Below are 14,120 nucleotides of genomic sequence, written 5' to 3' on the forward strand. Positions count from 1 at the left end.
CAGAAACGACTGCACAGGAAGGGTATATTGTCTCGCGAAACCTGACGAACACTTAACGCCTACGGAATGTTGCTCACCATCATTAGTATATCAGGCCGAAGTAAATCACAGACAGTGAAATATGGCCACATCCACCAGCTAAGGCAGCAGGAACACGCCCAATGTCACCGCACAGGTAGTGTAAAGCTGAAACGCCCCACTATGACAAGACACGGACCGCAGAGTGCAGACACGATCAGCAATCACCACGGCTCCGAGGTGCAAGCCGCTATACGGGGCGGGCCTCCGTCGAAACAGCCAAACCCCAGCCAGTCAAGACTGAGCTACGTGCATGCTTAGCCCTTGGAATAACAAATATGGGGGGAGGGGGGGGGGGGGCGCGAAGTTAATTTGTGCTGGCCTTTTGAGAGAAATGTAATCTAGTCATTTACTCTATATTTTAAAATTCTGAAAAAAGTTGATTGTTTTTAATCAGTTCTTCTACCAGTTCCCAATTATTTTTTAAATTTTCCAGTTAAAATTAACCCAAAAATTTAAGTCTCAGTTGCAGATATCACTTTCCCCAGTGAATGTCGTATTCAGTATCCAAAGTTCATGGCCGTATTTATACATCAATATCTCTTTAAAAAGTATGTTGAGAGTAAAAATCAACAACAATTAGTGAAATTTGCATTTTACAATTTTCTTTTGTGGTAGTCATGAAGTCGATAGCAGACGTCATTGAAAGTGTGTTGATATTGCTAAGAGTGTGTACTAAAAGGTATTTTCAGGTTCTGGACAATACTTACTCATCAGTAACGGTTGTAAAAAGTATGTTGTTAAGGTAATTCAACAGTCAACGAATTTTGTTTTTGCTAAAAATTTTTCGGGTGGTCAGCCAGCAAGTTCGCCGGACCTCTCTCTCAACCAGTTCGGGATTTTGAGAACCTTACGCGCCACTTGGACAGAATTTGGTACGATATCCATCAGGAGGACATCCAATAACTCTGCCAAGCCAAATAATTGCTTGGATAATGGCCACAGGTGGACCAACGCGTTAATGAGATGCTCAGTTTATGAAGCTCTTTCTCTTGAATCGTCCAATTTTTACCAAATTGTTTCCGGTTGCTTGTCCGTACATGTACATAACATCTACCGATTTCCGTCCTATTCGGATATTTCTTTGTGGTGTGTGCCGTTTCTTTTGTCTTAGTTGTATGAAAACCAGAACAAAAGCAAACCCTATAAGCACTAGAATACTTTAAGCAGTATCAAATTAATGGGAATGTTACGAAGTTCACATTCTACCCTCAGGGATGGAAACTGAAATGCCAATATTTTGCCACGAGCAAAATCTATGTGTTTGCACAGCGGAAGTCAAGTCTGAACATGACTGAAAACGTTACAAGCAAAATATCACACCAAGCTGCACGAGCATCCTGCGATCTCATCAAAACCGTCGTAGACTGTAACGCGAGAATGCTTTTTGGGACGTATCCACTACTCACAAGGGAACATTCCCAAGTGTCGATGAACGATCTTGATAAAATTCGGCAGGAACGTAGAGGGGGCAAAATAATGCTGTACATATTTTTTTGTTCGCGCCCAATCTCACATCCCGAAAGGTAATTTGGAGGAAATGTCTTCGAAATGATGATATGCATTGATCAGCCAGAACATTATGACCACTGACCTACTATCGATGTAAACCCGTCCAGGCGATAACAGCGTCACCTAGCGAGGACTGACTGTCAAACACACGCACGGTACATGTATTATCAGTGAGCGTACTGTCCGTGTGTAGCATGTGAAAGGCACGCGATCTGTCTGAGTTTGATCGAGCACAGACTTTAATGACCTGAAGGCTCGGTACGAGCATTTCGGAATCTGCACGACTCGTCGGGTGTTCGAGGAGTGCTATGGTGAGTGTCTTCAACATGTTAAAACCAGGGTGAAACCACGTCCAGATGTCGTTGGGTTGGGCGGCCACCCCCCATTACAGATGTCAGACGTCGTAGGCTGGGCGGACTGGTAAAACAGGACAGGCAGCGAACTGTCGCGGAACTAACATCAGACTTTAATGCTGGGCAGAGTACACGTGTGCATGAACATTCACGTGGTGCTCCCAACACTCCTAACGATGGACCTTCGCAGCCGATGACCCACACATGGACCAATGTTAACGCCACAACATCGGCAACTACGACTGAAATGGGCACGTGACCATCGACACTCGACGTTGGTGCAGTGGCAGAGCATTGCATGGTCTGATGAATCCCGATATCTTGTTTGTCATTTCTTTGGGAGGGCAGGAATCGTCGTCTTCCAGGGGAACAGCTACTTGACACCTATACTGCAGGACGGAGACAAGCTGACGGCGGGTCGATTATGCCGTGGTGAACATTCACGTGGGCATCCGTGAGTCGAATGGAGCTCGTGCGAGGCACCATGTCTGCCAAGGAATATCTTATACTGCTTGCATATCACGTATGCCCCTTCATGACGATCATGTTTCCCGACGGTAGTGGCATTTTTCAACAAGATAAGGCGCCATGTCACAAGGCCAGGACTCTGATGGGAAGGTTTTAGGAACAGAGGGGCTAGTTCCGTTTGATGTGCCATCCAACCAACTCGTCAGATCTGAACCCGATCGAATACGTCTGGGATGTGATTGAACATGGCGTCATAGCTCATCGCCCCACTCCCCGCAGTTTATGGAATTAAGTGACTTGTGTCTGCAGATGTGGTGCCAGCTCCCTCCAGCGACCTAGCAAGACATCGTTGCTTCCATGTCACGACGTATCACCGCTAGTATCCGTGCCATTGTGGACATACCGGCCATTAGATTGGTGCTCATTATGTTCTGGCTGATAAGTGTATAAAAAAATGTTTCTCATATAAAAGCTGATATGTAATTATTGTTCTTGAAAATTGTGTAACCAAATTTTTTAGTAATTTAAAATTTTGCAAAATACCCCGCCACCAGTCCTAAAAATAAAACTATTTTTAAAACATAAATTAAAGAAGCTACATACACCGGTGTATAATAATGCTGGTTTCTGAAATACCATTTTTGGAAAATAAGCTGTACACAACATGCTGTTAGAGTAATTTCGACATACCTAAGTAATATATCTAAACATTCATTATTAAACTAGTTATTTATTTTACTTACATTTATTTTATGTTTTAAATTGTTATTGTACGTTTTACCTTCTTCTTTTTAGTTTAACGTTTCACATGTGAATATTTTATTAATTGAAAATAATAACCAACACATTATTATGATACATAATTATTACAATACCGATAATCTGTAAATAAATGCTTAAAATATAATTTATTCACTAATATACACGACAGGGAAGACAATATAAAACAAATTTCAGCAGGATTTTAAATCGTCACGGGTGACCCTCTAAATATCCAGATTTGCATCAGGCGTATTTCAATACAGTAATGAACCTTGGCGATGAGAACTGATTGTGTACTAGTGACTGTAAATTGATTATATAATTTCTCAAGTGGTGACCGACATCATAATCATTCATCAAAACTAGGATGAACAAGTTTCTTGTCCTCAGGTACGGTTCTGTCACATTGACAGCCCCAAGGATCTAACAATAATACAGGTTTTTTGCTTCATTAGGAAAGAAATCATCTTTCAAATATCTTTTGAGTTGGTCAAGCTGTCACAAGGACATCTGGGACTTCAAAAAGAGATTCTCGATTTCTCAGTTCAAATTCACCTTCAGTTTCTTTTAAAACTATGAGAAGGCGGCCGATCAATGTGAAAAAACCGTTTTGACCATCACACTCAGAGGAATGTGTTCATCTAGTGATCCCATAGAGCTCGACGTCACAGGTACAGGCATGAAATGTATACGGATTTCGATGTCGGAAGAACTTTTTCAGAAGATTTTTCAAATCTAGTTCTGTTGAATGATTATGATGTCAATCTCCACCTGAGAAGCGGTATAACTAACCTACGCTTGAGAAGCAATATAACCAGTCTGCAGTCATTAGTACACAATCAGTTCTCTTCGACACAGCTTACCGAGGTATTAAAATATGTCTGATACTAATCAGAATACTTATAGGGTCTCCCGTGACAATTTAAAATTCTGCTGAATTTTGTTTTATATAGTGTTCTCTGTCGCGTGTATTGTGTGAAGAAACTTCGTTCATTTTACTTATTATTTTCAATTAACAAAATACATGTACATGAGAGGGTAAAGTAAAAAACAAAAAAGAAAGAATGTAAAACATGAAACACCAATTTAAAACATAAAAGAAATATAAATAAAATAAATAACTAGTCTAAAAATGAACGTTAAGATATTTTAGTTAGGTATGTTGAAAATACTCTGCCTGCAAATTGTGTACAGCTTATTTTCAAAAATAGTATGTCAAAAACCAACTTTATTAAACATGTATGTACGTAGCTTCTGTAATTTATGTTGTAACAAAAGTTTTCATTATTCAAAGTTAATTAATGGTGGTGGGGTATGTAGCAAAATTTCGAATTATTACAAAATTCATTTTTACAATTCAACAACGTTAATTATGTATCAGCTTTTATATGAAAAACATTTTTTTATATATCATCGTTTCGAAGACATTCCCTCCAAACTTAATATAAGAAATTACCTTTCGGTTTGCGTTTTACCCCTTATAACTCAAACTGGCGACAAAAAGCTGTATTACATTATTTTGCCCCCTCTACATACCTACCAAGTTTCATCACGAACCTTTTTTTGACACTTCGGAATGTTCTTTTGTCAGTACACATCGTTCATAATCCAAAACCGACAAGTGGCAAGAAGCAGGAAACAGCAACTCGCCCACAGCAAGACGGAAACAGCAGCAGAAATGGTTCTTTGTGTTGCGGTGAACGGAGCACTTTTCGACCGAACTCTACCGTCTGATCTCTGCACTGGACGGGTCGCTATGCCTACAAAGTATTTCCTACAGACATACCTTCACTTTACCAGCGAAGGACTGTAGTAGCATTACGAATTGACAACCGGAGTACAGAAATTCTTTGCAACTATTTAGCGACTCATAACTGAAGTGAAACGTGTAATTTAAGGGTGGCTGCTTAACGAACGACTTTCAGTTTTTATAACTAAGTTTTAGAATAAAAAGATTGGAGTGATAAATAAGAGTTTGATTTATTCTGTTCATCCAGGTTAACGCCGCTATACGTGCTAGTGATCCTGTTCCACTGTGGCGTGTTGCCTTACATGGGCTCCGGGCCATTGTGGAAGTCCACCGTGCTTCAGGAGCAAACACGATGTGAGACCAACTGGTGGACCAACGTCCTTTATGTCAACAACTACATAGATCCTGATAACATGGTGAGGCTTTTCATCACTGGCTTATCACATAGTTTAGTCTCAGATTATGAAACATACATTGGATATTGATGAATGCGCAGGTCGTAAGCCTTTGGGGCGAATCCAACTTGTGAGATTTAGTACTTTTCTCGTCTGAAGGCACAGAAGGTAGGCAACTCATTTGCTACATACTTCGTAACTCAGTTGTCTTATAGTGTAATGTCAAGCCAGTAGAATAACGCCAAAAACGTAGTAGCCATCAGTATCTTTATATGGAACATTCACAGACAAAGGATCATTTATAATAAACATGAAAATATGCAAACAGTTCCCCCGCACCCTTCCCCGTTGTCCCTCCTCTGTTTCATACATTAACAGAACGATAAGTAGATTTGATAGATAATTAGCTCCTTCTGTGACCTATTCTGCAGTATCTTTCATGACAAAGAATTCTAAAAAAAAACGAACATATGAAGTACATGCGTTAATTATGAAGTACATTTTATGTGGCAGTATTACACTATGTTTTTTTATAATTTAATAATCTCGCAGGGATTTTAAGAAAAGGCGATGACTTGCAAAGACCAATACATTATATCAACAAAAGATTTATGCAACACAATACTCAAATACCACACAATAAATAATGTCTGTTCAAACTAAAATTGTTCTTAAACAGAATATCATGCCAGGAAAACCATTTTAATCACTGGCACCGTGTTTTTGATATGTTTTTTGATTACCTTGACGATACACAAAATAATGTTACCAAATTTAGCACGATAAGTGGAGCAATCAACATTCACTTGACAACTAAATTACAAAAAATAAAAGATAAACAGCCACGAATGAAAAGTTGTCTTCGTTGCCATAAGGAAATGATTCATGGACTTAGAATAAGAAATATGTAATATGTATTTTTATGCAAAATGAAGTTTGTAAGAGCTGCTAAAGTAAATAAAGGAACACACACAATATAAAATAAATACCTCAGAACAGAGCTTCAGGTAGGCAGCGTACAACAAAGCAGAAGGAAGGGAAGAACATGGAATGGACACCTGCAGAGAATATATCGGAAAAGACTCTCAATAAAGTTCAAAAATCCAGTGCAGAAAAGTGATCTCGTCAAGCCAATGAAAAAGTAGGGAACTTAAGAGGCAATAATGGCCTAATAAGGGAAGGGAAGAAAAAAACAACGATGCAACAAGAACTGCGTGTGCCAATTTTGAGATGTGTGAATATGACGTTTTCACTGCGTAAATACATTGATTTCCTCCCCAATTTAACAGTTTACTTTCACAGTATGACTTTTGTTTCTATGTTTCAAGAAAGGGTTTGTCCGACAGAAGACTTGTCGAATTCTACAGATCTTGCATAGCCTTTGCTACATTCTCTTACTAGTTCTTGTAAATAATCTGCCAAAGGCAGGTAAATGAATGTTTGTAGCGTCGAAGACTACAGTAACTCGGAAAAGAGAGACTAAAGTATGAGTGTAGAATATCGTAGGTAAAACGAACTTTATAACGATAGTAAAAAATATCTCTAATTTCTCATAACAAAAACTGTTCGAATGGTATTTGTAAAGAAATGTAATTCAAGAGAATTGTTGAGAAATTGATGTTATACGTGAAAGGATACACAAAGTAGAAGCGCGCATTTTAAAACTTAGAATATCTACATTAAAATGTTTATCTAAAAATCTAGATAGATTGGGACATCTCCTAATACCGTGTCGGACATCCTTGTTCCCTGAGTAGTGCAGAAACTCGACGTGGCATGGACTCAACCAAGTCGTTGGAAGTCTCCTCCAGAAATACTGGACCATACTGCCTAAATTTGCGAACACGGGACTACGCTAAAAACAAGTGAAAGGAGAGAATTATCTCTGGAAGAGGTTAATTTATGCGATTTACATGACGTCAAGAAAGATTTGAGAAGAAGCGACGAAAGAGAATTGAGGAAACAGAGTTTATAGGCAGAAAGTGTTAGAACAGGGTGGCAGGAGGCATTTGTATGTCCGAGTGGATTAAGTTACCATATTTTGCCTACGAGCAATATTAATGTGGTTTCGTGGCACTAGGTTTTCATTGCACCGTGTCTTTGTCGTTGCTTATGGGACTGCTCATCTCTCCGACGTATCATTCCGCATCATGTAATAAAAACAAAAACAAGAGTTCAGTACAATGTTGTCTTAAATACTAGTATTAATTTAATGTAAGAAGAAAGCAAAGGAATTAAAAATGGTTCGAAGGCCTACATGTTTCGTTATTATTTACGTTATTCTATGTCTATCCAGAACATTTGACTCCATAGCTTACTGTCAAATCGAAAAGGACAGTAGTAGACTCTTTTCCTTACAAAGCTCTTGCAAGGAACTGGGCACTAGCGTAGCGATAAAGATGTTTGCCCACTAGGCGACTTGTTCGAATCGTTCTTAATTTTCTCTCGCCAGAGAAATACTTTGTTGATAATAAATCCTCTAGATGCACTTCATACATGGTATTCCTGTACATTTATTTAATAAACATGCTTTCACTTAATGACATTGAAGATACCAACTTAAACTGGTGTTCGAGAGAGGCGAAAATCGAATTCTTATTTTTCGCGATCTATTTTCACATATGCAATTGATGACGACGTGACACTGGCTGCAGTGTCCTATTCAGAGGCAGATCAAAGTTGTCGAAGTATTCGTAACAAAATTCAAGAATTTATTGGTCTCCAGGAAAGTTCTCAACTTCAAATTATTTTTCCGACTGAGAGCTGGTTAACACCCAAAGTAAAAAGCTCTGAGATAATTAGTCAGTCTTGGAATGTTCATCGGAAAGACAGATTAGACGCCGCAGGAGTGGGTGTCTTCATTGCATTTGACAAAAATATTGTCTCTACTGAGGTTGTAATTGAGTGTGATAGTCGTTAGCTGGCCGCGCATAACGGGTCATAGTGAAACTAAATTAATTGTTGGATGTTTTTACCGAGCATCTGACTCCACTGTGATAGTTCTAGAGTCATTCAAAGAAAGTCTATGGTCAGATATTCATAAATACCCAGATCATGCAATACTAGTTGGTGGTGACTGTAACCTGCCGACTATAGACTGGGGCGTGTATGCATTCATTGGAAGGGGTAGCTACAAACAGACCGGACCTTATCGACGGCATCAGTATGGAGACGGGGATTAGTGATTATGAGGCCATCATAGCGACTGTGGTTACGCAAGTTAATAACTCAGTCAAGAGGACTAGGGGAGTGTTTCTGCTAGAAAGAGCAGATAAGCAGCTGTTAGCATCTCACTTAGGCAAATGAACTGCAGTTGTTTAGTTCCAGAATGGCGGCCATAGAGGAATTATGGGCAAAGTTTAAACAAATTTTAAATCGTCAGTACCAGTGAAATTCTCCAATAGTCGTGTTACTAAGACGTTATTTTATTTTATTTTGAAGGTCACCAGTTTCAGCTTTTTACTATGCGATCTTCAGGCCCCATATGCGTCTCTCCAAATAAGCGATAATGTCATATAGTGCCCCGGAACTCGTCTATTCAGTCGTTTCAGTAATGTTTCATTCGAAGACCTGATAGTTGTTAGAATTTCATTGATATTGACAATTACTTGACCAGTCGATGTTCCCTGTCCATGATGGATCAACAGAGATTGATTGTAAATCGTGCTCTGGACAAGTATGTGCCTAGTGAGTGGATTTAGGACGTAAAAGACTCTCCGCCTTTTAATAACGAAATTCTAAAAACGCTGAAGAAACAAAGGTTCAAAAGAGGACGTGCAAATGATGACAGGCAAAGATTAGTAGCGATTCAAGCGTCTGTGAAAAGAGTTATGCGCCAAGCATATAACAACTACCAGCGTCGTACCGTGGCTAAAGGTCTGGCGGAGAATCCGAAAAAATCCAGTCACTCGTTGACCAGCCTCGTTTGGCAGCAGGAGATAGCAAATGGATGGCCGAAATTTTAAATTCCACGTTCAAAAGATCGTACACAGAGAAGAATCGTACAAACATACCGTCATTTGACCATCGCACAGAGTCCCGTATAGATAACATAGTAATAAGCATTCCTGGCGTTGAGAAACATCTGAAAGAGTTGACAACAATAAAGTCGCCAGGTCCGGAGACCAGTCCAGGCACAAAGAATGCTCTACGTTATCGTCCCCTTACTTAGTTTGCATTTATCGCGAATTTCTCGATCAGCGCAAAGTGCCAAGCTACTGGAAAAAAGCACAGGTGACTTCTGTATAAAGAAGAGTAAAAGAAGGGACCCGTAAAATTACAGACCAATATCCTTAACATCGGTTTTCTGCAGAGTACTGGAGCATATTCGTAGTTCGAATATAATAAATTTCCTAGAGACCGAAAAACTCATGCTCACGAATCACGTCTTTAGAAAGCATGGCTCGTGAGAAACCCTGGTTACTTTATCCTCAAATGATATGCTGCGAACTATAGATGAAGGGAAACAGGCAGATTCCATATTTCTAGATTTTCGAAAAGCATTCGACACAGTACGCCACTACAGACTGCTAACGAAGGTAAATGCATATGGAATAGGCTCTCAAATCTGTGACTGGCTAGAAGACTTCTTGAGTAATAGAACACAGTACGTTGTCCTCGACGGCGAGTGTTCATCGGAGATGGGGGTAACATCAGGAGTGCCCCAGAAAAGTGATAGCAAGTTGCTATTTTGTATATGCATAAATGATCTAGGAGACAGGTTGGGCAGAAGTCTGAGGTTGTTCGCTGATGTTGCTGTAGTGTACAGGAAGGTATCGAACGTAAGTGACTGTACGTTGATACAAGATTACCTAGACAAAATTTGTAGTTGGTGTGATGAACAGCAGCTGTCTCTTAAAGTAGAAAAACGCATGTTAATGTGGATGAACAGGAAAAACAAATCTGTAATGTTCGAACACAGCATTATTAGTGTCCTACTTGACACCGTGATGTCGTTTAAATACCTGCACGTAACGTTGCAAAGCGATATGAAACGGAAAGAGCATGTGAGGATTGTGGTAGGGAAGGCGAATGGTCGACTTCGGTTTATTGGGAGAATTTTAGGAAAGTGTAGTTCATCCGTAAAGGATATCGCATATAGGACGCTAATGCGACCAATTATTGAGTACTAATCGAGTGTTTGGGATACGCACCAGGCCGGATTGAAAGAAAACATCGAAGCAATTCAGAGGCCATATGTTACCGGTAGACTCGATCAGCTTGCTAGTGTTACGTATATGCTTCAGGAGCTCAAGTGGGAATCCCTGGAGGGAAGAAGACATTCGTTTCGAAGAACACTACTGAGAAAGTTTACAGAACCGTCATTTGAAGGTGACTGCAGAACGATCCTACTGCCGCCGACATACATTTCGGGAGCACGAAGATAAGCTACGAGAAATTACGGCTCATGCGGAGACATATAAACAGTCGTCTTTCCGTCGCTCTACCTGTGTGTGGAACAGGAAAGGAAACGACCATTTGCGGTACAGGGTACCTCCGCCACGTATCGTACGGCGGCTTGCGGAAAATGTATGTAGATGTAGATGTTGTACTTGAACAAGACGTCTGTGCGGTGAAGAGGGAAGTTCAATGCGAACCCAGCGTAAGAGCACTCTTTTAACCCATAACTGATACAAAATAATTTACCGATCGCTTCCAGCAACTTGTTTGCGGCCACACTACGGCTTCAAGAACAATCTTTGAAAGTGATCACATAAACTCCTTGTACATAATTACGTGATTGAAACCCACGGAGGCGAGATTCTGGCGTGAGGGGGGGGGGGGGGGGGGGGGTCGTCACGATTTCTCCAATTGCGTGTGATCAGGCCTCTTTTAGTTTAGCGATGGTATTGAGAATTAAAACGTAAAGGGGCACTAAACTAGTATGCCCTCCAAAGAGTTCTGCACGGACGAGTTTTCTGACGTTTGTGTCAGCCGTAGTAGAGGTCACAGCTCAGGTGCAGAAGTCAGTGAGAGAGCACTCCACCGAGACACGATGGTACTCAGAAAGCCACTGATCACCTGCATGAATGCGCATCGCCTCCAGAAGTGATGCCAAGAAGGTCTTATGGCGTCAGGTAATGTGACATGCGGATACTTAGCGAACGGTATACAGTTAAGTGTATTGAGGCAACGATGACATGCATAGAAGTTATGTGATCTGGGTTCGTTTCCTTACCTCATTTGGGTACCCGCCATTAGTTTCACCCGATGGCAAAATGAAATGTTTAAAAAAATTTACGAACTGCAGTCAAGCTTCCCACATGTAGGCAGTTGTTTGGAGTTGGACCTTACTTGTACCAGTACGACAACGCTTCTCTCCAAAAAAAGGAACACTGAGCCTATAACACTAGCTTGCCGGATCACAAGCTAATGTTACCCTCTGAAAGGATTTTGGAATTTTGACCCGAATAAGAGTATCGGACTGTAATTTTGAATATATTGCAATTTAACAAAAGTAACTGAACAGGCTTTAACTTTGGGGTTTCATGAAAGGAGAAAAGTTCATACGAATGAAACGATAAATGGTCGCCAGCCCAATTAGGCTTGGTTCAAATGGCTCTGAGCACTATGGGACTTAACATCTAAGGTCATCAGTCCCCTAGAACTTAGAACTACTTAAACCTAACTAACCTAAGGACATCACACACATCCATGCCCGAGGCAGGATTCGAACCTGCGACCGTTGCGGTCGCGCGGTTCCAGACTGAAGCACCTAGAACCGCTCAGCCACTCCGGCCGGCTTCCCAATTAGGCACATTAAATGGGGAATATAAGTTTAAGAAAATTAAATACCAGTTAGTGAAGTTACTTTCATTAATACTTTGTACTTTGAATAGTACATAGGATACAAACGGACACAGGGCACTTTGAGCTGTGTGTAGCAGTAGTTGCCAGTTATGCATATACTAGCAAACATAGAAAGCAAAATCGTACCAAACTCACACTAATAAGAGCTACACTCAATATTTCTACTTGGATCATTACTGAAATATTCCTGCAAGAAGTGCGGAACTAAAATTGACCAGGAGGGACTTCCGACTTCACTAACGCACAAATATCACAATTGAAATAAATAATACCACAATCACACTGCTTATACTCCCATTTATATAAATATATCAGATTTCCTTAGTAGAAATAATAGTTCATTTATCTTTCTAATAAGAGAGGAATTGGTGGGGACCCATAAACTGATATTGTATTACTAGTTAAATTCTGTGACTATTTCAGCAGCAAAAATTCAATTCAACTAAATCCAATTCTTAGCTTCATTTGGAATATCTTATAGTTTTACTCTCTTCAAGGCCAATTATTCTACACTAATGTCCAATTAACTTCAGAAAATCGTTCATGTTAATAATAAAAGCTTAACTAAGTTTCAAATGAGTATAACTTATTTGCCTTCTTTCATCACCTATGAAGCAGGTGTTTTAGACCGTGTTACACTGAATTTTTGCAAAACGATACTTTGCAATAAACTGAAATCACTATAGCAACATTCTAACTAACTTCAACTCTTGCTAATCCTTGCACATTTGACAAATATACATAAATCACTCGTTCATTTGAAACACGATACTCGGTTTACTGCACGTTTAGGAGAGGATCCTGCATAGGTTCATGGTTAGGATAAAATTTAGGGTTCTAAACACAGGTTTAGAGCACTTAGATTATTATTAAAATCACGCACACAAATGAACTGGTCCATGCTGTGATACATATCTGTATGCATGAAGTTGGTGGAGCAGTGGCGAAGTTTTGGTGGCTAGCGACGTGGCGGCTAACTGTACTTACGGCTCTTGATGTTTGAATACTCTATACAATTTCTTCTTGGCGACGGATTTTTAATGTGTTAGAGCTATTCCTTATCGCCGAGAGTACCATGCAACAGCCAAATTCCTTGCAAAGTAGCTTCCGATTGCCTCCCTTGGCACCGTCGATGTGTTCCGTGCAACGGCTAGCCACTAACTGCGTATCGTTCCCACCACGTAGCCCCCCATTTCGACCGCCAAAACCACCTTGTACATTGCGCCGAGCCACTTCCGTTACGGAGGGACTTCCCTACATCTTTTACATATTACAAACACAAATGCTCTAAGCATGAACCAGCTTTCAAAATACAAAGTTTACCTTTTTAACACATACATATTATAAAATTCCATTATTTGAAACATCATTTAGCTTTTTCTATATATACATTACAGAACTCTAAATGTCCTGTCACAAATCAATGACCTTAACTAACAAAGAAAACACACTCCATAATCGTAGATACACGGTTACCTAATATAAACCTGCTACTAATCGATATAAGTGTTACAAGCCAATCATTCTTTATTTTCTTGAAAACACGATGCAAAGACCCGATCAGAATTCTCCTAACCATTTTCAGAGTAGAATGCTGCACGTTTTTGTTCACATCAATCAGCACTGGTAAAAGTTATTCACCTTGCTTCGGGAAGAACGTAAGCTAAATCTTCACTTAAAAATCAATTGTAGTTTCACCCTTTAAATGCTGAATATTTAGAAGAGAAAGATCGCACATGGAACTAGTGATCAAATACCTCAAAAGGATTGATAGAATTTCTCATACGGAATATACAAGGCGTTGCAAAAAGATTAATCCGATTTCATCCGATTCTGCATATACTGGGGTAAATTTTAACTTACGTACAGGATTACAAAGTTTTCACCTTCTAGAGATAGATCCAATTTCAAAAGGCTACGTCTTTTAAATGTGTGCCCTTACAACCTGTCGGTACATTTTGCAACTACGTTTATGATCAAAGTTTTCATTTG

At 39.8% G+C, this 14,120-nt stretch overlaps 1 protein-coding gene across 1 annotated transcript in view; it reads left to right on the forward strand.

The window, feature by feature from the left end:
• LOC126457780 (nose resistant to fluoxetine protein 6-like) overlaps window positions 1-14,120 on the forward strand; it is a 338,758-nt gene that overhangs the window by 225,600 nt on the left and 99,038 nt on the right. The window contains exon 8 of the mRNA XM_050094366.1: window positions 5,171-5,339. Within this exon, the coding sequence (XP_049950323.1) occupies window positions 5,171-5,339 (169 nt within the window). The remainder of the gene's footprint in view (window positions 1-5,170; window positions 5,340-14,120) is intronic.

Source organism: Schistocerca serialis, chromosome 2 (genome assembly GCF_023864345.2).
Source record: "Schistocerca serialis cubense isolate TAMUIC-IGC-003099 chromosome 2, iqSchSeri2.2, whole genome shotgun sequence".
Classification (NCBI taxonomy): domain Eukaryota; kingdom Metazoa; phylum Arthropoda; class Insecta; order Orthoptera; family Acrididae; genus Schistocerca; species Schistocerca serialis.